The sequence below is a fragment of the Rhagoletis pomonella genome, unplaced genomic scaffold (genome assembly GCF_013731165.1).
Source record: "Rhagoletis pomonella isolate Grant_MI unplaced genomic scaffold, Rhpom_1.0 Rhpom_scaffold_00011, whole genome shotgun sequence".
Lineage (NCBI taxonomy): Eukaryota > Metazoa > Arthropoda > Insecta > Diptera > Tephritidae > Rhagoletis > Rhagoletis pomonella.
In genome coordinates this window covers 3778356-3806281 of record NW_023458565.1, presented here as the reverse complement: position 1 = coordinate 3806281, position 27926 = coordinate 3778356, and the positions used below count along the sequence as shown (strand labels likewise).

The following is a 27926-nucleotide window of genomic DNA, read 5'->3' as shown; positions in this document are numbered from 1 at the left end:
TAAATTTATTTTAGACTAACTCACCTTATGATAGATGAAAGGCCGCGCCAAAGCCATCCAACGTTCAATGGCCATGACCGCCGCAATACAGCCGGAACTAAGTCCGAAAAAACGACACAACACCTTTAGGGTGCAATCCCAACGCACATAAGCCTTAAACTTATCATCAGGCACGTAAACTTTGAGCAACAGCGTTAACAGCATGCCAAGTAGGCCGATAAGATTATTTGAAGCTAAGCAACTAAAAGAAAATAGAACATAGCCATTATCCTTATAAGTATTTGTTGTCAGAAAATAAATTTATGCTATACAAATACAAACATATGTGTGTGCATACATACATACATACCAACCCATTAACCCAATTTGTCACAAAAACGAGAACGAGTTCAATTCGACGTGGGTTTGGTGAACTCGTCTGGGCGAATTCGAAAAAATATCAAAAATCAATGATGCGCGTTTTGAGCCACACGTCAAACTTGTACCCTATTATACAAAAATTTAATGGGCATTAAAACCGCTTCGAATTTTTCTTTAACCCCTTGAAGACCCCTGTTGCTAATAGGCAACATTAACATTTTGGAAGATTGCTTATTTCGGTAGAAACGAATTCGGCATAAATCTTGTAAATAGCATGAGTTCTTAATTTTATGGGTTTGGTTAAATCGCAAACAATATTCGTATGCAAACAAAAATAAAAAAAAAATACAAATTTTACTTTGAAAACATTGTGACTATAAAGAAAATCACCAAGTGGCTTTTTGAGTCACAATATTTGTCTATAATAACTCCATTTGAAGTTCCGTTGTTGCTTTTAGTTTCATTATTTTCACTTTTGGTTGAAGGAAACCGAGAAGATGCTATTACTGGATCTGAAATATCATGTAATAATATTATATATAAATTTTTATAGAAATAACTACAAAATAAAACAAAACTATGCTTCTGATTCAGATTTTTTTGAGTATTAAATTTCAGTATAACAAAATGCAAGTTTGGAGTTGCTAATAAAAATCGTGTTGGTTTTAGGAATTTTTTTCATGCATATTCTTCCACGCAAAAAAAAATAAAATAAAAACTCGAAAATACTTTGTATGTAAAAAATGCGAAACGCCGACAACAACAAAAAAAATCTTAAGAAATCAATGCAGTTTTCTAGAGACTTCAAACTTGAATTTTTTTAACTAAAATTTTATGGACTACAAAATTGCATACCAAAATGGTTGAAAACCCGCACGAAAATCGATTGAATTTTGCCGAGTTTAAAAATTATATATTTAATTTTTTGTTGTAGTATGAACCATGATAAAATGTGGTATGTAGCAAGAGCTGTCAAAAGATAAAATATTCTAAATGCTCTAAACTGCCCACAATATGTAGCTGTGGTTATAGTGTATTATATCTGATGTAGCTAGCGAAATAGCTTGTGGCTGCGGTACTACATTCTGTTTAAGAGAGAAAAATATAGGAAGGTAGATCCGCTGAGAGACACTTTTAGCATTTTCGACGTTTGCAAGCAATTTAATTTTAAAATTTTACACACAAACTCACACACATACATTGTCATTTTCAATCTCAAACAACAAAAACTTTGAACAATTAAGAAATTTCTTTTCCTTACTCTCAATTTTATATGATTTTAAAATGCTGGCAAACTTCGAAAAATATCATGGCCGACCAATTGAGAGAACGGTTCTACCTTACTATGTTTTTAATTAATCGCTGGTCATTGACCAAGATTATACCATAAAATGCCTCTGAGCTGTATGTAGAGTTGAAGAAAAAAATCAAATTTTACGTGTATTTTATATGGGAAATCTTTGCATGCCTTGGGCGAGTACTTAATGTTAATATTAAGGGTTCAAATTTTCAGCGAGTTTTTTAGGTGCTTTCCACAAAATTTCAAGGTAGGAATGAAAAATAACAATACTCGCAAAAAGCACCCTAATGTATATTTTTTAATTTAATTTGTGGAAACATATTTTATTTTCGTATTTTGATTATCATTTTCTTTTTTAGCTTAATCTGCAGATTTTATTGTTTAAAAGAATACATTTTTTTAATTCTTTTTAATTTTTAAAAACACTTTTTTTAATAATTACTTATTTAATCTTTTTCTTTTTTATTTAAATTTTGTTCATGTTATTATTTTTAAGAGAGTTTTTTTCGTTTTAATTTACATACATTTTTATAAACTTTTTCTATAAATTTTTTCTCTTATATTAAATTCTTTTCTTTTAGCTTTTAGTTTTTATTGTTTTAAAAAGAAAAATGTGTATATTTTTTAATTTCATTTAATTTTTAGTAAATTTTCTGTTAAAAGACAAAAAAATCATAAAAGACAGCCTGAAGCTCACTAAAAATTGTTTTATATAAAATACAGACACAAACGCCAATGGCCTCCTTTTTAGCAGATCTTTGAATTATGCTTTCGAAAGATAGAAAAGAGCTCTCAAGATTGTTGCCAGAATGAGCAATTGTCTGACGAAAGTGAGTTGAAAGACAGTTGCCAGAATTGCTCTGTTAGTTTGCCGACAAAAAAGTGTAGGTAATTTCGTTCGGAAATACATTCCATGCATTTAATTTCTTATAGCATTAATCAAAAACCGCAAAATATTACCACAAATTCGTACGTTATAGAACAAAATAAAACCGTTCTTATGTAATACTTATAATTGCTGTTTTGTACATCATCATTGATACTGGTATGTGAGCGCGTGTTGGTAATGTATGAAATGTTATTGAATTAACGCAAATTTATATTCAAATGAGTCGCGTAATTGAATGCTGCTTATTGCGATAGTTTGAATTTGTGTATAATGCTGGTCAGATAATGAATTTTTGATTTCTAGAGAAGAGTTATAAAATTCCAAATACAGAATTCAGCGTACTCTACTCTAGCAAATATGTACATTTACATATATATATGCCATATTTTCATAGTTTTTTGTTTTTGGCCAACATACAAAAATTGTTGCATGAAATTGAGTGCACACGAAAATACAACAAAAAATGGAAAGAAAAAGAAAAGGAGATCATCAATATATGTCTTCTTCTTCTTCTTTATTGGCGCTGCAACCGTCTAAGCGAATTTGGATGAGTCCAAAACTGACGCCAATTGGAAATGCCAAGTGAAGCCAAGTCCTTCTCCAACTTGTCTTTCCAACGAAGAGGAGGCCTTTCTATTCCTCTGAATACTTTCATAGCTGGAGCGTTTCTGTACATTCGAACAACATAACCTATGCCTCCGCGCCATATACCAGCTCGGGCAGGATGAGTGACTTATGGAGTGCGGTTTTCGTATGCCGAGAGAGAACTTTACTCCTGAATTGCCTACTAAGTCCAAAGTAGCACTTGTTGACAAGAGTGAAGTCGACAAATAGATGGTGTGTGTCGATGCTATTTTCGCGGATCTTTTCCAAGATTTGGCGTAATGTGAATACCAGATGATGGATTTTCCAGGTCTAAAGCCACACTTATAAGGCTTAATTAGTTCGTTGACGGTGGGCTTGAGTCTTTCACACAATATGCTCGATAAGATCTCGGTAGTTGGGCTGATCCCGCAGAGCAAACTTAAATTCCAATCGTCGGGCATGTGTTCATCTGACCATACTACTCTGTACAGTGAAAACAACAATCGCCTTGTGTGAACGGCCTTTCAACTAATCGCTTCTAAAATTGCCTGTGAAATCGCCTCATGTGAACACTGTTTAAGGGTTGATGCATACACCTTAAAAGCCATTTGCCGTACTTGAATAGCGCAGCTGTCAGTTCTAGGAGCTTTGTTTTTTTTTTAACCGTAATTGCTATTCGTAGCTCATCACAGTCCGGCGGTGGAACATTGACTCCATCATCATCGACTGGGACCACGGGTTCGTCTTCTCCACTACTTTTCGTGCTGCTACCATTCGGTATAGTGGAAAAGTGATCCCTCCATAATTTACGTACGTACTTGACACCAGTCACTAGGTCGCCATTGTTGTTCTTACAAGAGTTCGCCCTGGTTTTGAAACCTTCCGTAAGCCGTCTAACCCTCTAATAAAATTTTCGGGCGTTTCTCCTCTCGGCCAGCATTTCAAGCTCTCCGCACTCCCGTATTTCGGCCTCCTACTTCTTATTGTGGAAAACACGTTTCGCTTCCTTCTTCGGTTCACTTAGAGCAGTCCCACATATGCAGGCGGCATCCTTTTTCTTTGCAGCTTCTTGACACTCCTCATCGAAGTTGTTCCTTCCGGCTCGTTGAAATCCGACTACCTCTTCGATGGCGGTGCTTAATGAGCATATGTACTTAAATATAAGTAAATACAGATTTACATGATCACTCATACGATTTGCTATCTTGTTTATATGACAAAAATTTTAGAAGGGTGGCCCTTACGTTCAGCCAAAAGAAAAATATTTTTTTTTTTGAAAATTGCCTTCCAAAAATACTGTAGATTCAGGGGTGTACAGTGAACTTTTTTTCATACATACGTTTGTTACAGTTGTAATTAATATCGATACCATCTGACTCTAACGAACCTACTATGCCGAGCCTAAGCACTTAACGCCTACGCAAATTTTCCGTTATTTTATGCATGATATAAATACGCATACATTAACGAGTACCAATTTTGTTAATTAACAGTTGCAAGTTAAGTGAGCTCCAAGCTATGTTCAGCATATATACGTATGTATGTTCCTATGTACATACGTACATATGTATTGCATAAACACCCTAAAGGTAATTCAACAGGTGTCTATTTGTACACTAAGAAAAAAGTAATATGCTTTTTCCAAACAGAGTCTTTTTTGGTTTGTCCTTGTTTGCGAGGTGAAATTTTTTAATTATTAAGTTTATATTAAATTAATTGTATATGAATAACTTTTTCTTAGACAATTTTCGTCCTATCTTTGAAAAAGATTCTAAAAAAAAGTCGACAACATACATACGCTATGGTGCTTGAAGTCGCAAATAAGGTAATACATATAAACAACTTTATTTCGAGTGTAAATGGAATTAACGCTGATTTTATAAACAAATAAATATGAAGAATTACATACATACATACATATGTATATAAGTATGTATTACTTCACTTGCATATCTGATAAAAGTGCGAATCAGTTAATTCTAAATGATTGGCCAGGCCAATGTTTGTAATGCGTTTCATTGAGTGTTTGCATGACTTAAATAAAGTATGAACACGTGTGTATGTACATACAGTGACTCAAACCAACGTTCACGTGTTGATATTGTGTTTTAATGTTCACAATGTTTTTCAAGTTACATTATTTTCTCTATAAAAATATTGTCCAAGCCTTAGCCAAAATCAGGTAAAGCAAGTTTCGAACCCACAATAAAATTGACAAAGTTTCGAGGTTTATACAAAATTTAGGAAATTTCAACACATTTGCATAAAAATTTCGGGCTCTATAATTTGAATTTTTAGAACATTTCTGGTTATGCCGTCACCGAAAATTATTAAAACAACAACACGATTTTGTAGCCGCTTGAAACTTGCACTTCATTGCACTAGAATTGTATGGGCTATAAAACTGCTTACCCAAAAATGTGCTAAAGATTCAGATTAAAAACTTTGAAAATTTGTTAAAACTTTAATTTATATGATTTTGGTTAAAGAAAAACAAAAAAAATCAGCTTGAAAAACATTGCGAAGACAACAATAAGTAACTTGTTTGAGTCACTGTAAATAAGAATAATCAGCTTCCTAGTACGTTTTATCAAGTTTTAGCAATGTGTGTAATTATAAAACCATTTATATTTGTATGTAAACACATAAAATTCCATCTAAAATAAGTGCTGTAATATATGAATTCCTGAGTCATATTTTTTCTCTTATTAAATGGTTATTATCGAAATTCCCATGTAGTGGAAAAATAAACACTTTATAATAATTATTTTTTTTTGGTATTGCATTATAGGAAAACTACGACCAGAAATTACTATAAAGGTTCTCTAAAGAAATGATAAAATATTGTTAATGTAAAATGCTCATAACGGTAATGGCAAAGCCAACTATTAAATTAATTGGCAGATGAGGCCCTCAGTCATATAGTCTGTTCCAATAGCAGTCCGATTTACAGGATTTAGTTAGAATTTACGGGAAGTCGTTACCATAGACATAAAACCTGTTAAGGGGAACACTTTTGAGAATAAGAAGTTCCAGCATTTAGTCCGAAGTTTTTCTTCCAGTAAGTCCATGAAGAGTGTCAAACTATGGGCAGGGTTGCATTTGTAAACAAAAATAGAACGCGATGAAAACAAAGAACCTTACATTTGTTAAAAAATGAAAGTAAACAACGAAATATTTGAACATGTACGTTATTATACTTAACTGTATAGATTTTAATAATTATTTAGTGATCTTTCAGCCAAATCAGTGCTGTACCAATGGCATGTAAACAAACCGACAGATATTTTTGCAGAAAATAGTGATTTTTACGTTCCCGTCCTCTCTCACTTGAAAGAGTAAAATTTTAGTTTGACAGTTGCACAGGGTTTAGTCCGAAGTTCAAAGGAACAGACTAATAATAATGTAAAAACTTATCGCGGAAATTTTTTATATCTCACACATAGCCGCAAGCAAAACCGCAATCGAAATCGTACTATTTATTACGCAAGCCATGATGAATTAAAGCCCATTCACATCCAACGCCAATGATATGATCTTTCTTTACCAATGACATTGCGAACATGTCGTCATAAATTACTGGGTAAATTGAGTGTCTACTAATTTTATCAAATAATCCTTATTTCATTCACTTATCCAGCTAGGTACATTAGGGTGTATCAATTTATATTTTTCTTTGAGAAGCAATATGCCCTCTATATTTCTTCCTATTCACATAGGTATGTGAAAATTTTTCGGTACACTTCTCGAACGCCCCCATTCTCACGGTAATTAGTGAACAAACTCCCTCTAAGTAACATTTACGCAAAGTTTCCGTGTTTAATATTTTTTTTTGGGGCAGTTGTGTTCACTGAAATGAAATTTTGTATATCGTCCGTGATGTTATTCTAGGAGACTAATGGAATAGTCGACCGTAGAAAATTCGGCTGCTTCCGCACTGCGCAAACGCCAAAAGCCATTAAAGCCTTATTGAATCGAGTTTATCGAAATCCGCTGCGCAAGCCGGAAATGAAGACCAAAGAGGATGGCTGTCGTACATACATCATTAACAGTGAATTGGGTGTATAAGAGACACACCGCGAACTTACTTTCATAAGTGTTGGAACAAAAACATTAGACAAAATCGAAAGCCGTAAAATGGAACGGTTTTGGCGAAATCCTCTCCACAGGGCTTCTCCGATAGCAGCGCAGCTAAACTAACCTTACCTAACCTCACTTAGACAAACCATCCCTAAAAAGTGAAAAGCGTAGATTTACTGCGGTTGAGCTATAGCAGTATATATGTTCATATATGCACTGAGAGAAAAATCAACCAAAACTTGGTTAATATTACCAAATTCCAACTTGAAAAGGAATCAACGTGATTTTTGGTTAATATCAACCAATATTAATATTGTCTTGATTGATATTTTCAACAATGATTTGGTATTATTAACAACAATTTTGTTTACATTAACCAAACTTTTGGTTGGCGATTTTTCGTTTGAATAAGTTTATGTTCTGCACTTCACAGATGCTTTTTCATAATTCGAAGGTACAAAACAAAATTTTTTATTACCATTTTAACATGTTGCCTCTGACGGGATTATCAAATAACAGCAAGCATCTCTACACACTCAGCTACAACCGCTTTATAAATGTGTCTTCAAATATTCAACTTGAATCAATTTTCTTGATTTGGTTCTGGACTTCACAGAGGCTTTTTCGTAATTAAGAAAAACCAAATACAGAAAAAACAAGTAAGAGCAGCGCTGTCTTCGGCTATGCCGAAGGCTTCATACCTTTCATGAACATCTGCAAATTTTACTTTGACAGATTACTGCTTTTGAATACATCTGCATACATCGATAGAGGAGTTACATACTTATATAAAAAATCGCATCTAAACAATCAGAGGTATGGAAGATATACTTTATATGGCACCAATCTAAGTGATTTTCACTGCTATGTGATCGGTATGTAAACCGGTAACACAATTTATTGGGTTTAGTTTCCTACATAAAGGAGATATATGGCAAAAACTGGTATCTGAACAATCAGTGCTATAGGAGATAAAGCTTATACAGCATAGATTTTGATGATTTTCTCAGTAGACTTTGTATTATTATTTATAAAATATCTTACGAAATTTATCGGTTTTAGCTATTCAAATAAAGGAGTTTTACCGTAAAATCCCATATCTGATCAGATGTATGGAAGATATATGTTGTAGTCATCCGATCCTTGTTATTTTCACTGTAAGTATTCTGTAAATAATGAGTGAAAGTGGTGCGAAATTTCATGTTCCTAGCTGCATAAATGGAGGAGTTATGATAAAAGACCTCATATCTGAACAATCAGTTGTATGGGGTCTGCAGGTTATAGTGACCCGACCTTTGTTATTTTCACTGTAAGTCTTCTGTTGATAATGACTGAAAACAGCGCGAAATTTCATGGTCCTAGCTACATAAATGGATGAATTATAACGAAAAATCTCATATCTGAACAATCAGTTGTATGGGAGCTATAGGTTATAGTTACCCGATCTTTTTAATTTTCACTGTAAGTTTTCTGTTGATAACTATTGAAAACAGTGCGGAATTTCATGTTCCTAGCGATATAAATGGAGGAGTTATAACGAAAAATTTTATATCTGAACAATCAGTTGTATGGGGTCTATAGGTTATAGTGACCCGATCTTTGTAATTTTCACTGTAAGTATTCTGTTGATAATGGGTGCAAGTACTGCAAAATTTCATGTTCGTAGCTGCATAAATGGAGAAGTTACAACGAAAAATCCCATATCTGAACAATCAGTTGTATGGGAGCTATAGGTTATAGTAACCCGATCTTTGTAATTTTCACTGTAAGCATTCTGTTGATAATGGGTGCAAGTGCTGCGAAATTTCATGTTCGTAGCTGCGTAAATGGAGAAGTTATAACGAAAAATCTCATATCTGAACAATCAGTTGTATGGGAGCTATATGTTATAGTGGTCCGATTCTTCCGGTTCCGACAAATGATTAATACATTATAAAAATACACCCACCTAACAAATTTGATCCGGATATCTCGAAAACTGAGAGACTAGATTGCATACAAACAGACAGACAGACGGACAGACGGACAGACGGACAGACGGACAGACGGACAGACGGACATGGATAAATCAACTCAGCTCGACGTTCTGATCATATAAGTATACATTTTGATGGGTCTATCTCTTTTTGTTCTGGTACTTACAAACATCGGACCAAAGTTATAATACCATTTCATGCTCATGAAAGGTATAAATATAAAAATTATGTATCGCGCTGACGGCAGTCGCCACTTGTCATCGCCACTGCCATACATACGGACTTGTTCTCAAATGTTCAACTTCAACCACATTTCTTACAATTGGCTTATTGACCATGAAAAAAACAAACCATAACTTGATTGAAATAACCATTGTGCTTTTGGCTTAGTGTGCATATGTGAAAATTTTCATGTGTGGTTGCCTCAGTCTCGGGACCTGAAGGCATATCGATGTTCGCAAAAAGTTCCATCTAATAACCCATGCCACCCTAATGTATATATATAAGTGCTTTATATGTGAAGAAAGAAAGAATGACATTGGCTTTGATAACAGCTGTTGGTGTAAATCACACTCACGCACATCTGTAAATAAGTGTAAGAGGTATAATTTGTGGAAGTAAGTAAGGCACGAATGTCAGTGAAACCAAAGCGGCGGAAATCATTACCTTGTCTAAGATTTTTTTTGCTTAAATCCCATTTCATTGTGTGTCTGAGAAGAGCCTGCAAACGTTGTAAGTTTAGATACTCTTTCAGAGTATTACTTTTACGCTGGCAATTCACCCAGCACTTCACATTGGTGACCAAATCATCTCTTTTTTGCTAATCCCTTGTATTGAGTTAAACATGCATATATAAATATGTATTTAGTTAAGTTAGTTACATAAGTACTTAGTTTTGTATATTTATAGCGGATATCAATCAATTAAATGTGTTGTTGTTGTTGCTAGAAAAAGCTTTTTGAGACATTTCCATTCAAGTCAACCACATCCTGCGGCTTTTTCATCTTTAGCCGCCTTAATTTTTTATAACTGAACAGACAAATAAGCTGATTAAGTACATACATACATATTTATGAGCCGCTTAGGAGCATTAAAATATACATACATACGTATTATATGTATTTGTACGCATACATACACACTTAAGCGGATAATTTCAGCAGTAATTTCTTATTTATTTCATGTAATAGCATTAATTTTAATAATTGCAGAGTAATATCTGTCAGATGTAAATACCATTTAAAAGTGTTTACGTGCAAGGAATAAACACTTATGGATGCATATTGGTAAACAGTTATTGAATTTATGATTTCTCGTGTCAGTGATAATGACAGTAATTGGGTTCAGGCTGATATTCACTCGGAAGTGGATTGCAGAAGCTGCCTTATATTTTTGTATTTTGTTACTGAAAATTTTGAGTTTTACAACCGCGTTTTTACATTTTACAATGAACTTCGGTATGTAAATACGCAGATGAGCGAAAGACAATTGTAACTGTGAAAAAAACGGCCAAAATCTCGCTGTACTTTTTATTTTCATTTAATTCGTTACGAGTTATAAGATACTAACAACTGAGAATTAGAGTTTGTAAAACACTTTTGCAAAACCAAAAGCAAAAGTGTCGGTTAAAAGCGATGTGTTATTGACGTAGAATACGTCTTACCTTAAGGTATGGGGGCTATGTTCAAATGTTGTAGTTGTAATTTTTAGAGCTTCACAAAAACGCTTATTGCACGAGAACTAATAAAGCGATTTCAAAGAAAAGTGTGGCGTTTCAAAGATACAATTCCAAACCTGTCGACAGATTCATTTTTGTAAATAACCAATTCGGTTTCTGTCGTAAAAACAACGGTAAACATTGCCTTATTTTGGGGTCAATTTTGAGCCTTTAAAGTGCTCTAGCAACTTATTGTTGGCATATATAACTTTCATTTTCGGGATATAGGTTCTTTGGAGCAGTAGAAATATTATCGGGTACAAATTTTATATAAATTTAGCAAATATTGAGCATTTTAAGGCAAAAAATTGTTGAAAAAATTTGCAAATTTTTTTCATTACCAAAATGCTCGAAAACCGCTCGAATGATTTTGTTTTTGTTTTCTTTAATCAAAAATTCAAGAGTTTTCCTTTCGTTTGGTATATGGGAAGTATTGGTTGATATCTTCCATATATGTTTATTTTATTCAAATATATGGGCATAAATGATTTTCCATACAAAATCACCTCGTCATCATTTTGCAAACACGTGCATATGTTGGAAGTGAGGGAAGGAGACAAAAAGTATGTATGCGTATGTAATGCGGCTTTTGATAAACAGAGGCGCGCTATTTATAACCTAATCGCAGCGTGTGTACATATGTAAATACATACATACGTACATATGTTGATTGCAGTTAATGTGGATCTGTTTCTATTTTTAGTAATCTATGTATGTCTATACATTGATTTTGCTATCGATATTTTTGGAACTTATCGATATAATGATCGATATTTTTATCGATTTTGTTATCTCTTTATTATCGATTTTATTATCGATTTTGTTATCGATAGTTTTATCGATTTTGTTATCGATATTTTTATTGGTTTGGTTATCGATATTTTTATCGATTTTGTTATCGATTTTGCTAACGATTTTGTTATCGATATTTTTATAGATTTTGTTATCGATATTTTCAGAACTTATCGATATAATGATCGATTTTGTTATTTATTTTGCTATCGATATTTTCACTTATCGATATAATGATCGATATTTTTATCGATTTTGTTATCGACATTTTAATCGATTTTGTCATCGGTTTTGTTATCGAAATTTTTATCGATTTTGTTATCGATACTTTCGGAACTTATCGATATAATGATCGATTTTGTTATTTATTTTTCTATCGATATTTTCGGAACTTATCGATATAATGATCGATATTTTTATCGATTTTGTTATCGACACTTTAATCGATTTTGTTATCGATTTTATTATAGATTATTTATCGATTTTGATATCGATATTTTTATCGGTTTTGTTATCGATATTTTTATTGTTTTTGCTATCGATATCATAATCGACGTTGTTACCGATATTTTTATCGATTTTGTTGTCGATATTTTTATCGATATTTTTATTGGTTTTGTTACCAATATTTTTATCGATTTTTCTATTGATATTGTTATCAATAACCATACCACGTATTCTACGTTTAAATATAGCGGCTGTATCTCCGATACAGCCTGCAGACCAAGACGAAGGCGCTGGACTGTTCCTTTTTTTTTACTATTTCGTCAATTACGAATTATAGAACAATATGAATACCACAAGTGAAAAATTATATAGAAATGAATTTAAGTAAATATCTTTACATCGCAACTGAAATGGACAGTCATGACTAATATTGTTATTTTCTTCATAACATGATGTGGACAGTTGTAATTCGATGCAATCCATCATATAACTCAAAAAGTGAATTTCGAATTTTTTTTATTAGTTTTGACTTTTTACATTTCAGCGATGATGTTTGTTACGTCTTTTTGCATTTCAGGTGCCGATATGATAGTATGATAATATTTTGTAAATTTTCTGGTAAAATTCATAATGCCATCTTCCAGTAAAGCTCTATTAATTTTCATCAAACTTGTGTGTGGCCTGGTGTTGTGATGATGGGAAGAATTGCCCAGTTACGGTCGGCCTTTTTAATCGATTGTTGTAAGTTGATTAACTGTTGATAAAAAAGATGAAGATTTTTCGGCGGCACAAATAAAAAAAATCAGATAAAGAAGTTTTTAATATTGCATTTCCGAACTTGTTTAGCACTTTGATTTTAATTAGGTTTTAAATTTTTAATTTTTTAAATTGATTGGAATTTTTTTTTTATATTTACAAATGTATTTACAGTACAAATGTTGCTCATACAACATGGGGCATATGTAGAAAGAATTATGGTATATATAAATCAATTACCAAAAATAAATTTGGATGAAAATTAGAAAATGTTCACTGTTGCGCCTTCTAGTAGAAGTTTTAAGAAAAAAGTGCAGACATTAATTTATCATAACGAAAATCCCTTTATAGCATGTTTTTATACCTTCTTTAAATGCTAAAATGCTAAGAAATCTATTTTAGCAATTTGGCAAAATAAAAATTTATTTAATACTTATATTAAATTTGTTTAGAATTACACGTAGAATCCTTCTATGCTATACGCGCATAGTCAAAAAAATATTCCATACAAATTGAACCGCCCTAATGCACATAAATATTTACATATATCTGCAGCCAAGTCTTAGGAAAATGTCACTTTATAATGCTTATAAACATAATTCCTCTTTGTACGACAAAATTTCAGTTTTTCACTCTATACCATAAAAATTTACCGAAAACTTTGAGCGCATTGAGCGACCTCTAAATATATTTTATAGGTTATAGAACAGTTCCAGGGGGTGAGAGTACAAAAATTCCGACATAACTTCTTCATATATATTTTTGGACCACGCTAATATACATACATACGTAGATTTACTCTTGGCTCACTATGAACTCTGAAATTTCTATCGTATGAAAATGTTAGCTATTCGCAAGTTTAAAATTTTCTTGCTCTATCGTATTTTGCATTTTTCTAAAAGCAAATCGTGCAATAACCCCGTTGAAATATTTACTTGTTTTCTACGCTTTTTAAAGTTTATTTCCACTAAAGTCTTAACTTCTGTTCCCTCAAAACAAAACAAAAACAAGAACCAATTTGTCAACACATAAATTATGTCCTGAATCAGCATTCTGAATTAAATACATATGTATATCTTATTATATACATACATATATATATATATATGGGGCGTTCCATACTAAAACGGACGGGGTTCACGCTTCATGTGTTTGATTCGTTTCAAATTTTTAGGGTTGATGCGTAAACATAAATAATAAATAAATATGAAATTTGAGCTTGATTAATATATTTTTAAAAACTTTACAGCACAAGAACAAACACAAACCGATGTAATAGTTTTCCAAATATCTCGAAAAAATCACACATACACACATCAAAATTCTCTATGAAAAGAAATATTTTAAAAATAGTTTTTTCTTGAAAAATTTTTCACATACAAATTTTTTGTTGCACTTTATTATACTAGAATTTAATGAGCTACCAGACTGCATACTAAAAACAAATTCTAAAAATGTTAAAAAAAAATTGTAAATTTGTTATATACTCATTTTACTCAACTTCGGTGTAAAAAAAAATCATAACTCAAATTATTGTAGAGTGCACCCCATAATACTAAACTTAAATATTGCGAATAGAGCTACCATTGCGATTTTTGTAATTTTTTTTAGATGGCATATTTGAAAAAACTATTTTTTTTATAAAAAAATTTGTATGTGAAAAATTTTTCAAGGAAAAAAAATTTTCAAATATTTTTTTTTTTATAGAGAATTTTGATGTGTGTATGTGTGATTTTTTTTTCAATTTTTTCCTCGCTCCGTTCTCTAGATATTTGGAAAACTATTAAATCGATTTGTTTTTTGTTTTTTTGTGCTGTAAAGTTTTTAAAAATGTATTAATCAAGCTCAAATTCCATATTTGTTTATTATTTATGTTGGTGCATCAACCCTAAAAATTTTAAACAAATCACACAATGTGAACCCCGTCCGTTTTGGTATGGAACGCCCCATATATAGTATAGTATATTACGGGGACGCCATCATAGTCGACCATTAGATTCCTGTGCTCAACAAAAATGTGCTAAATCATACAAATGTTGTGTTTATAATTACGATGCCTCTACTCAAACAGCGAACTGTCATACGGTTTTGCATTCTATTTCTTTGGCAATATTTTTAAATCTTTATCATTTGTTTCCCAGCTTATGAGAAATGCGAACAACGTATACATACATACGTATATGCATCTAAATGCGTTGTTTGCATTTCTAAGCCGACGCGAAATATTTCATTTGGACATTGAATTGCAAACAAAAAATCTTGTCTATATTCGGTAATTGGCCAAGTCGCCATAACAGTAAATTTGTTATTCTAAAAATAAGTTATTTACATATGTAAGTATATTATATTCATATTTTTGTTTTGTAAATAGTAGTTAAATTAATTAGTGAATGTTTTGAAAATATATCGGAGGAAGAAAAATAAATACTTTCAAGTTGATTGATATTTGACGCAACAACAGCAATTCTTAGAAACGCGTAAATAATAAGGAATGAGAAGGTGCATAAATATTTACATACGTAGATATATGTGTATAAATATGTATGTACATATATGCCTGAATCTCTCATTGAGCTAAATTTAATATGCACATATACAAATATTTCTTACCAATAATTTTGGCTTACAATTGTACGATTTTGCCTTAATCCTTCATAAATGGATAACTTAGTTCATTCAAATGACAAATGACCAAAACATTCACTTAAGACTTTTCAATAAAATAAAATACAGTTTTCATAAATTTGTTGATTACAAACCACTTTGGTTGTTTTGCAATCTTGCCGGGTAGCGTTTGTGCACACCCTAATTGTAATTTAGTAGAAACAGTAACTGATTGATCACAGTTTATCTATTTTTGCGAGCTACCTTTATGCGAGAGGTAAGTTTGGTTATTGTCCCTTTTTGTCCTTCGCTCAAAAATGAAATACACATGCCCCGTTTCGTTAAGATATCTCAGTTTTTATTCTAGTTATCGTGTGTACAGATGGACGGACTGACAGTCACGGCTTAATCGATTTCTCTTTTCATTCTGAGCATTTATGTATACATTTGTCTATATCTATCTCGATTTTAGGCTTATACAAACAACCGTTATGTGTACAACTGCGCTCAGATATAAAAAGGACTTTGTGTTTTGAAAGTGTACCTAACTTCAATTGATTTCCACCTAATATATAGTAAATGTATCCACACACTGATTAGAAGATAAGATATTATTATTCTGCTGAAAAACTCAATTGAAATTAAAACCCCATACATGCATTGAAATATCTTCCCAGTCGGAAAAGTGGCAATGCATTACATGCGTGATAAATAATATAATGTATTTCTTATGCATTCTCGATAATGTTACTGTTAACTATGTAATCAGCATTCTAATGTTTTCAAAAAGTTCCAAAAATTTCATATTAAAACACATTTATTTCTCGATACTAGGTAATGCAAAATTGAGTGCCGCACTTTTCTTAGGATATCGCCCTGGGGGAGGAAAATCCATTTTCGAATGTGAAAAGGGTTGTTTTACTGATTATTTTTTCGATTACTATAAATTAAAATTGCCACCGGGTTACTGCGCATCAGAAGAGCATACCCATTTTTATTCCAATATTTACTAAACACTTATATGTACTAAAACACTTACTAATTAGTAATAAAGATATTCACAGCAATATGTGCGTATGCCATAATTAACGAGACATCATTGATTTAATAAATACTAAAATGCAATGCATAACTTTAGCTGTGTCATTCAGCATTTTCTCCGAAACATTTTCCAATTTATTAGAAAATTGTATGAGGCTGTCATACTGTCATGCAACAACAACTTACATTCCTCTAAATTATGCATACATGCTATGTACATTCGTAATAGTTAATTGTTTTTGTAAATATGCACATATGTAAGTTCAAGTATGTTTATACCAGTTTGTGCAATAATTTATGACGCTACGGGAATTCCCATGCAAAGTCTCGGTATTTTATTTTTTAGATATGGCTCATTCCACGGTAATCGATGCCGAATGAAAAGAAAATAGACTTAAGAATTTGAGTGTATAATACACTAGTAAGCAGGGGTAATAAATCTAATTTTCAAGACTGAAAGGCAAAATTTCGAAATTTATCTCAAAATCAGTTATGAGAGTTTAATTTTCTTCAAAATTTACAAGACTAATTTTCGTGGTCTATTGTCTTTTTTTGCATTGTTTAAACGGTCAATGGAGAAAACAATTCGTCAGCATTATAACAGTGTAATTTTCAAGTTTTCCGCGCAAGCACTAAATATTTAATTATACATATACACAAAATAGTTATTTTTTTGAAGGAAAACACATCTTGGACAGTGTAAAAAAGCTTACGAAAGTAACGCTATGACACAGGCGACTATGTGCGAATTGCTTTTTAGTATTTATATGCTTTTATTTTCGAAAAAAAAAACAGATTATAGCTGAAATACAATGCCGGCGAACGGCGAACTCACCACAGCGAAATTCGCACTGTCAAAATTAGAACACCCGCACGCATATGAAATTGAACACAGCCAAAGCGAAATGCGAAGTTCGCTTGGCGGCGTTTCATGGCGATAGATTTATTTCTATCGCCCTGCTGGGCGATGACAGCTGTGCGTGCCAAAGGTGGCCGCATTTCTTTTTTGCTTTCAAAGTTTTAAAAGAAAACAGCCTAAACACGATTTTTTTTTGTTGTTTGAAAAATATAGTTGTGGATTCGTTACATCTGGCTTGAAACAAATTATTTATAATAATCTTTCTTTGTTTTACATTTATATTTGTTATCATTTCCTCATTTCTAAATATGGTTTAGTTTTTTCTAAATATGGTCACCCAAATTATAAAGGCGACCAAATGGGATCAGCTGTTTTCGCTACCGCTCTAATTCTGTTTAAGTAGGCGAAATAACGGGTGATTTTTTTGAGGTTAGGATTTTCATGCATTAGTATTTGACAGATCACGTGGGATTTCAGACATGGTGTCAAAGAGAAAGATGCTCAGTATGCTTTGACATTTCATCATGAATAGACTTACTAACGAGCAACGCTTGCAAATCATTGAATTTTATTACCAAAATCAGTGTTCGGTTCGAAATGTGTTTCGCGCTTTACGTCCGATTTATTTTGTTCAGCGATGAGGCTCATTTCTGGTTGAATGGCTTCGTAAATAAGCAAAATTGCCGCATTTGGAGTGAAGAGCAACCAGAAGCCGTTCAAGAACTGCCCATGCATCCCGAAAAATGCACTGTTTGGTGTGGTTTGTACGCTGGTGGAATCATTGGACCGTATTTTTTCAAAGATGCTGTTGGACGCAACGTTACGGTGAATGGCGATCGCTATCGTTCGATGCTAACAAACTTTTTGTTGCCAAAAATGGAAGAACTGAACTTGGTTGACATGTGGTTTCAACAAGATGGCGCTACATGCCACACAGCTCGCGATTCTATGGCCATTTTGAGGGAAAACTTCGGAGAACAATTCATCTCAAGAAATGGACCGGTAAGTTGGCCACCAAGATCATGCGATTTGACGCCTTTAGACTATTTTTTGTGGGGCTACGTCAAGTCTAAAGTCTACAGAAATAAGCCAGCAACTATTCCAGCTTTGGAAGACAACATTTCCGAAGAAATTCGGGCTATTCCGGCCGAAATGCTCGAAAAAGTTGCCCAAAATTGGACTTTCCGAATGGACCACGTAAGACGCAGCCGCGGTCAACATTTAAATGAAATTATCTTCAAAAAGTAAATGTCATGGACCAATCTAACGTTTCAAATAAAGAACCGATGAGATTTTGCAAATTTTATGCGTTTTTTTTTAAAAAAAAGGTATCAAGCTCTTAAAAAATCACCCGTTAGCTGGGCGAACGGTGAATGACAGCATCGCCCAATTCGGCGAAGTTTGCCGTTCGCCGGTATTGTATTTCAAGCATTATGTTGGTCACACCCATCACTGTTTAAAGTTTGACAAATTTTAATAAAATTCCGCCAAGGACTGCTACCGCTACATATCTGCTGATCTGAAATGTATCATATATCTGTTTGTGATCACATAAAGAAAAAGATATGTTGCTCAAGCGATAGGAAAACTTAAGCTATGCTGTCTTGGATGAAAAGAAACCATCACTTCACTTATCAGGGCAAAAACAGTATCTCATACGGTTTGACAGGTAACAGCCTCATTAAAAGTGTAGGACAGACAGTGGATATGAAGAGTCCGATCAAGGATTATCCCGTATTTAGGTGGCAGAATCTTTTATGTGTTCGTAAAGTTCGATTTTTTGAGAAATAATGTTAGTTTAGTTGTTTAATAATGTGTATTCATGCTCAAAATAATTCATTTAACTCGTTTGGATTAAATTGTTTTCGAGTTTTTTTTTTCTAGGTAACCTATTAGAAAATACTCGTTTTAAATAATTGTATATTACAGTTTAAAATGTGAGTTGAAATGTCACACCCATAACTGTGGAATGAGCCATATACTGATGTATGAAGCATGTACATACTAGTATATAGTATATAGTACATACATACATGCATTGGGATGTGTAATATACATATATAAGTATATATATGTTGCATATGTTGTATTCGCTCCAACAACAATGATAGAAAAAGCCCAACTAACTTATCTATGAAACAGATCGTTTATTGATTATATTGCAGTTGAAAAACTTTTACTGGGAAATTCAGCTACGCTAAATTCATATATACATTAGGGCGGGTCAATTTTTATGGGGAATTTTTTGACTATGGACTAGGACTACGTGTAATTCTAAGCAAAATTGCCGAAGAAACAATGGGTCTAAAATTAGTTTGGAGTTTGCCAAATTGCGAAAATAGATTTCTCAGCATTTTGCTGTAGGTAGTGTCATAAACAAGCGCTTAAATTTTGTATAAAACATGCTATTAGGGGTTTTTAGTCCAAATTGAGGTATTAAATTTTTTTCATTTTTTAAAGAGTGGAGTCGTGTTTCTCGTCTCAGAATTTATATTATAAGTATAATATAACATACCAAAACTTTTTTTTTGGAACAAATGCAGTGGATTTTGCATGTTTTTTTCGAAGAGCACTATTTTTGGCAAATTTTTTTAATGTCAAAGAGTAATTGTGGCTCAATGCTAATATTTTTACGTGAAAGGGAATTACATTAGCTTACGCACACTGTGCGTCGATGATATTTCGCTTTAGTTCTTGGACTTGACATTTAAAAAAAAGCTAATTTCTTCTTGTGGGTGACCCGAATCATCATCTTTTCGCCTTCGTTTGTGTACAAGCGATTTATGAGGGGCCCAAGGATTGAACTCATTTTCTACAAATTCGAGTGACGACCCTTTCTTTCCCTTTCCTTTCACAAGAACTTCATTACTGAGGCCAATGCTAACGGATCTTTGAAATTAATTTTTTTGAACGGGAATGTCATCAGAAATAGTTATTGAATGCAAAAAAAGTAAAAGCTTGCAACTTACGCCACACGGAGACTTTTCAATGATTAACGGCCTTCTTCCCGCACCAATGAGAAATACTTTAATACTTTAACGCAAACATAAACATTGTTTCGACGTTGTCACGTACTCAATAAGTCATAATAAAAACATAAAATTTTCAAGTCCCTCCGACATACTTTTTGGTATGAGAATACGGCCGCAGATTTTGGTGTGCAATTTCTATTTTTAATGGAATTATTTCCCATCGTCATAAAACGCAAAAAATCTATTTTGGAAGCCAATTATTTTCATCAATATTTTTATTGGACCTAATAATATAAAAAAAAAAAATAAATAAATAAACAAGCGTCCGTGCCGTGCCACAGGGATTGAGCCCGTGACCAAGAAGTTGGCAGTCGAATATGCTGTAAAGAAGAGGATGCAAGTCACTTCTTCCAAAGTCATCGTATTAAGATAGACATAAACAATTTTGCAATTATTTTGTGTGAAAAACGGAAGAAAGAAAAAGTTTTTCGATCCTTCTTAACGAATTCGCCACACCAGAACTTCCGAATTTTTCAGAAATCAGAATTCTTCCCTACTTACCTTCGGATTCACATTCACGGCGTCGAAGAACATGGCGATATAGAGGTTTGTTTGTAAACCTGTGTTATAGAAGTGAGCTAAACTTTTTGTAATTTTAATTCATTTGTTCATTAAAGCAAAATAAATTCTTCTTATTTACATATATATTATATGCTATTGATTCGGTAATTGAATTTCCACTATGAGTACATATTTCTAAATGGAAAAATAATTTGATAAATCTATTTAGCCGAGCGAAGGGTAAATTGACACCGAAAAGCAAAATAATACAATCCAGACTTTATAGAAATGTTTCGATACTGTGAAATTTTTTTGTAACCCTATGTAATTAATTATTCAGTTGCGGTGTTTAAAACAAATAATAAAGCTATTTAAAATGTCTATAAACAGTTATATTAAAATTCTTCATTTGTTGATTGCTTTGTTTACATTTTACAAAAAAAAACGCATTCACAATAATACATAAATATGTACAGTTTTATTATTCTAACCGCAAAAGCTCCAAAATTAAACAACGACAAAATCCACTTAATAAGGCCCAGCCAAGCATTTCAACAAGAAAGTAGTAAGAGTTTATTAAAATACATAAATGAACTGTGCACAACTTTTATGGCTGGAATATTTTTTTTTCCTCTGGGTATATGTATGTATATATGTATCTTCTATGTACTATGCATTAAACTTTATTCTCTACTTAAAGTGGGAATTAAATTAGAAATTATATACATACATATATCCGCTAAAGTCAAAAAGAAAGCACCCAACTTTTGTAATTAAATAAGGGAGAAGGAAGCAACGTAATAAAATATCTTTTAATATCTTAAACGATTGTACGCCAAATCTGGTTTTAGCAAACGTTGTACGCACAGAAGTGCGAATAATGTAGTTATGTGTGTATTTTTGTTGGCTGCATATTGCTATTCGTTATGTTTTGTTAAGCTCACTCTTTTTGATTGCTAAACATCTATGTAGGCTACCTGGCCATGTACTCGCAAACAATGTTCTTCCTTCTTTGTACAAACTTTGTGCCAGAACCAAAGGCTTCATTCATATACACATACATACACATGTACATATAAGAAAGTTGAACTTTAATACATTTTTTCCACATTTTTGGCGTAAAAATATAAAATTCGAAACTAGCTACGGATAACTACTTAAATATAGGAACTAATCAATGGGTTTGAAACCTACTTTTTTGTTTAAAGTGGCGGTTTTATTTTTTCTCTCTGACGTCAGGATTTATTTTAAAGGACTTTGTAACTACAAAGATATGACTAATTCCAAAAATTATTGAAAAAATTAAATGCAATGTAGAATAAAAATATGGGTACCAAATGAAATTTCTTTAGAATAAAAAAAAAATAATTTTTTTTGGATTCACAAGGCCGAATAGGTAATGTTTTATGCTGATAAAGTTAGAAGGGCGAAATTCGAAACAAATATTGCGAAACTTCAAGGATACAATTTTAAAAGGACATTTTCAATATTTACCAGTCCTTATGCACCAAAACATTTAATCTGATTAAATTATACAGAATTTCTTCTTCAATTTGATACCCATACTTCTTCCCTAAGCACATTTCACTGAAATGATTAAATCATTTTTGAATTACTGACGACAAAGTGAAAAACTAAAAACACAATTTTACAATATTTGCCCCATGGTTTCGCGAATATATTGATTTTTGTGTGTAAAATTTACTATCACACGGTGTTATATGTATAATGAGCTAGACATTTATAAAAAAATATTAATTATTAAATAAAAAATAAATATAGCCAATACTGGTCAAGAAAAGTAGTTTCTATTATTGCCATTAGTGCAAATTACAAATCCCGAAAATCCCGGGATTATTATTGTATCTTTTATTGTACTAACCAGTATTAAGGAGCATTATGTGTTTGCATTAGAGAACAGTTTCTTTCCTATTTGATAGTACTACAAATTTAGATTTCTTAACTAAAATATACTATTTTATTGTGCTTGAATTTAATTCAACTATTTCAACAATTCAACAATGAAATTATTCATTTTCTTGTAATAAGAATAAAAATTCTCGAAAGATCTGTACGCATTTGTCGCAAAAAAAATCAAAACATTAACTACACTGGATCACAAATTTTAGTTTGGTTTTTGTTCCCAGACGTCGCTATCCAATTTCTATGTAGAATTGCTCGGTGATTCGGAAAATCGGGTTAATTTGTTTTTCTATGGATATGTTTTCGAGATATTTGCAATTTACCGTTATTCAGCTTAAAGCAAAAATTGTTTCCTTTTAATCACGTACATCTTACGAACCAATTTAACCAATTAAATAGACAAAAACAATACGGCAAATGAAAGCTAATGACATTCTCCATAAACCATATATACATCTTATTCCGATAGGACTGATAGTTTCTGACAAATTAATTAACCATTCCAGTTTTTTTTCATTTTTTAATGAAAAACTGAAAAAAAAATTAAACTTTAACAGAAGAAAAATTAAAATAACCACAAATTTTTGCATTTGTACTAAAGCCTGTTCTGTTGCAAAAAAAGAAACAAGTTACTGATGAATAAAATCGATGGATAAATACGAAATAATGGGTGGTCAAATGAAAATATGAGTATAAAAGCGTGTTACTCAGGTGTGCATGGCGTATGAGTAACTTTCTTTATTGCTCATTTTTCATACAAACAATCTGCGCATTTTCATTTGACCACTCATTACTTCTTATTTATCCATCGATTTTCTGCATTAGTACTTTGATTATTTTTTTTTAATATTTTAACATGTTTTCGAAATTCGCATCAATTTGATAGAAACGATGGATGCGGGTTAAATCAGGACCAGGAACGTACCAAACATAGCGATGTAAGGAAAGTGGCGTAAAATCCATTTCCACATCACGTCAACCGGCACAGTACGATGGTCGAAATTCTATAGGACAGAGTACAAAGATTAATGTCTTAAAATCATAACATATCCGCCTCCCATTGAAAACAGTGTGACCTTTTGAAAAGTTCAACATGTTGTCTTAAATATGGCGTCTAAACTAACCGTAAATTAGATTTTGCTTTTCAACTTTTGTGCCATCGGATAACCTAACTTTTGATGTTGCTGATTACGAACCCAGAGCATAATTTTAAAAATTCATAATGGCAAATCCAAAAAATTAAAATTGCCTCGGTGCGCTTGAAACATTTTTCTCTGGGATTCTTGGGGCTGCTTATTACGAAGTGGCCATCCTTGGTGAGGATATGTATCTGGGTCGCTCGGTTGTGTAGAACCGAGTGTCGTCGGAACGAAAATGGCAAGTATGATGTCCGCTTTTTTTTAAATATTCCACGGTTATTTTATTTGGAAAAATGCCGTTGTGCCAGTGAATTTAATAATGAATAAGCTTCGATATTACTTTAAGCCTTCAACTATTTTCAAACTTTTTTTGGGTACACCCGCTGGTCCGAGCAACATCTAAATTACAAAATTTTTTCTGAACTTGAAAAAGCTTCTCATAAAATCCATTTGTCGTTCGGAGGCGGCGTAAAACTGCAGGTCACTCTATGTGCGTAACAATATTAAGACGCACACCACAGTTTGGTGGAGACGGCCGGTCAAATACTTAGCAAAAGTATTAGCGCCAAAATAGTACTATTTTTATGTAGATATTTATTAGCAACATACATAGCGGTCTCATCAAATCTGCAGAATATTCTAACAACACATATTGTGTAATAAATCATTATATACCTACCTATTCATGTATGCTGCTAAGACATCGGAAATGACTGCGATAAGAGCTCTTATAAATATAATTCCTAATATTAAATAATATTTTGACTTTCTGAACTTTTTCATAGCAGATAGTCAGACGGCAACATTTGGTGTTATAAATTTGCTCAGGATCACTGGTGACAAGCTTTAATTAGTCGGAGAATAAAAATGTATACACATTGAGATTAACACATGCATGAGACAGGGAAAATTAAGAAGTTATTACGGTTTAGATTTTGTATTATAGCAGCTGAGAGAACGTATATTAAAAATTTAAGACATGTGCTCACGATTAAAAAAAAATCGAAGTTTGTTTTTTTCAAAACTTATTTTTTCGCTTCAAATAAGAAAATTTTAGAAAAAACTTTGCGTACTTTTTGGGCGATTAGGGCTTGATTTTTTCTTATGTATATTTTCTATTCAATTGTGACAGTTAGGAAATTTCACTCCAGAATGCGATCAATTGTGAATTATAACTATTTCGTCGGAACTTATATAAGAGCGAAAGATATTTTTTAACATAGAACTATAACTAATGTATAAAATTGCTTTAACAAAAATACCAAACGATTTCTTGATTTTATGTAACTAGAATTTGAATGAATGTGACTGGTGGGACACTGAAAATAGCATATTTTATCTTTGTGCACTCAAAGATGAATTCCTAAATTTCTAAATTTTGTAAATTTTCACGAAAGAGGTTTTTTGTTGTAAAATATGAACTATACGCTTTCGTTTTAAATAAAAATTACGTTAATATAATCTTCATAGAAATATAAAAAAAAATATTTAAATTTGTCTCCCACCATGTCCTTGTGATTTGTGTACAATAATTATGCATGAAGCAAAAGTTTCCGTAGATAAAAATTACAACTTCCTTCTTTTTTATATTTTTCAACAAATTAATGAAATTTAGTTATTCAAAAAGAGGTTACTACTGCAATAGAGGCAGTTTGGGCATTTTAAAATTTATTTCGTTTTCATCTTTTACATGGAATGGCCCATATCTAATAAAATCCTACATTTTGAATTGAAAATTGAGTCTGATAAATTTGTGAATAGCTGATACGTTGTCTTGGATTCAAAGATCATAACGATTACATATAAGAAATAAAATTAAATATTGCTGTATAACTATTACTGAACAATGGGAAAGTGGTTTTCGTCAGCTGAGACGAAAATCGTTAGACTAAAAACTTTTTCATCTTCTCCTAATAATATTCTAAGACTTTAATTTTAATTTTTAATTTCAATTTTTTTTCTCGCGGGACGATTATTTTACGGTGGACAATATTTTTTGTTTTCACATAATAATTATATGGGACTTTTATTTTTTTCATCTCCCGAGATGAGATTGAGATATTTGCGCTTAATTTCGTGAAATCGGCCAATACTATTAAGAGAAAACGTGGAACGAGATAAAAATCCTATATAATTATTATAAGAAGACGTAAATAATTTCCTTCTGAAAATAATCGTATCGAGAGACGAAAAAAGATATTTCTCGTAAATAATTATTAAACAAGTAATTTTTAGCAAAAAAAAACCGACTTCAACTCTCATAAAAAAAAAACTATATATATATATATATCTCATGATCCGCTGATCGGATCTGAACCAGATTAGTATGTGACCACCTCTGAGACACTACCTTTCCGATGCAAAAAGAATTATCGAAATCGGTGGTCCAAAGTTATGCGGTAACATACATAAAAAAAAAAAAAATATTTCGACGAACTGATAACCTCCTCCTTTGTTGGACGTCGGTTAAAAAGACGAAAAAATGTCTCTCAAAACAAGGCAACGTTTTTGATCCCAAATATTAGGATGATAATTATTTTGGATCTCTGCTTGGATTCGTTATTGTTAATTAGGAAAACTGATATCAGATACGTAATTAGCGACCTCGAATTTTAATAGTTTTTTATATTGAATTTTTAGTAGTTTTTTTTTTTTGTAGATATGTTCGTCTGTGAAGTCAAATTGAAAGTCTAAGGGCCCTCTTATCAACTGTATTTTAAAATTTATTTGCCCTTTTAAAACGAATTTTGTTCTGAAAAGATGTATTCGAAGGGCAGATCAATTTTAAAATTTACTTGCGAAAACGGGTTTAATAATTTTAAATCGTACCAAGATGCTTTAGAAAATGCTTTTGAGTCCGAATCTTATGTATATGTATCTAGTCCAAAATATGTCAACATTTCGAACTGGCAACGGTCCGGCAAATCCTTGATAACTTTGTAAAATGCAAGCTGGTTGACTGGGTATGGCTAGCCAGATGGGTCTAATAAACAATGTACTACCAAAACTGAATCTATTGAGGCAATTTATCGAGCGTGGCTCAATTTGTGAGCGAAGTAGCAGTGCGCTGACACACCAATAAAGTGTCCACCATGTCGCCTTGAACCTCATTTGAACACCAATCGGCCAGTGCACCAATTAAGTGGTGCAGCCGCTAATGCTTCGGTCCAGCGTTTATAAATGTGTTTGTATGTATGTGTATATGTTTGTATTAACAAATATTTTCTAAAGCAAGCATTCGCTTCGCTACCCTCTCACTTGTGGCATTACTTAGATTTCTAAATGCTTATACTACTTACCGCAACATTAACGTATATTTGCTATTTTTAGTAGCCTTTTTGCGCGCCAAAATCAACAACGCCAAAGAATTGCCAATAACGCCGAGCAGTAGTACAATACCGCTGAATAAGAAACGGCGGCGGTTGTGATAGAGCGCGAGCGGCTGGGCAATAACACTTGGCGATGCAGTTGAGCTGACATTCCAAGCGAAATCACTCGTCGACTCCTCAGCTTCGAGCGAGATCAATGAAAAAACACTGGTATTCTCCATATCAGTTATTTCCACTATTAACTACGTTTTTATTTATTTTTTTGTACAACGAAATAAAGGTGTTGCCAAAGCAGATGTAGGTATGTAACTACATATGGTCTTAGCCAGACATATGTACACTTAATAATATTTTTGTAAGTTTAATAGTTCGCAATGAAATTAAATGAAAAAAATAATAATAAATCGCATTTTTTTTTTGCTTACACCACAAGAACAACAACACGTTTCAATCAAAAACACTTTACAAAATGCCTTGAAGCACCTATGCTACCGGCAAAGTTTAGTTAATTCACAAACAATTTTTTGCTATTTATATGTGTTTATTGTTGCATAAATTACATTCAAATCCACTTAGACGCCGAGTGGCTTAAAATA

General features: G+C 32.4%; 1 protein-coding gene across 1 annotated transcript; it reads right to left on the bottom strand.

The window, feature by feature from the left end:
• Positions 1 to 27716, bottom strand: LOC118746988 (prostaglandin E2 receptor EP4 subtype-like). Its single transcript, XM_036480982.1, has 2 exons — positions 27301 to 27716; positions 1 to 241 (listed from the first exon to the last, which is right to left on the bottom strand). Exons 1-2 carry the CDS (start codon positions 27549 to 27551, stop codon positions 16 to 18), a joined length of 477 nt encoding a protein of 158 aa, XP_036336875.1. The 5' UTR covers positions 27552 to 27716; the 3' UTR covers positions 1 to 15.
• Between the last annotated feature and the right edge of the window lie 210 nt (positions 27717 to 27926).

What these genes read in the sequence shown, in the direction of transcription:
- LOC118746988 (XM_036480982.1), bottom strand. Translation starts at nt 27,551, where the DNA reads ATGGAGAATACCAGTGTTTTTTCATTGATCTCGCTCGAAGCTGAGGAG. An exon ending in AAATATACGTTAATGTTGCG is followed by an intron (nt 242 to 27,300) that starts GTAAGTAGTATA and finishes ATTTTCTTTTAG; the next exon opens with TTGCTTAGCTTCAAATAATC.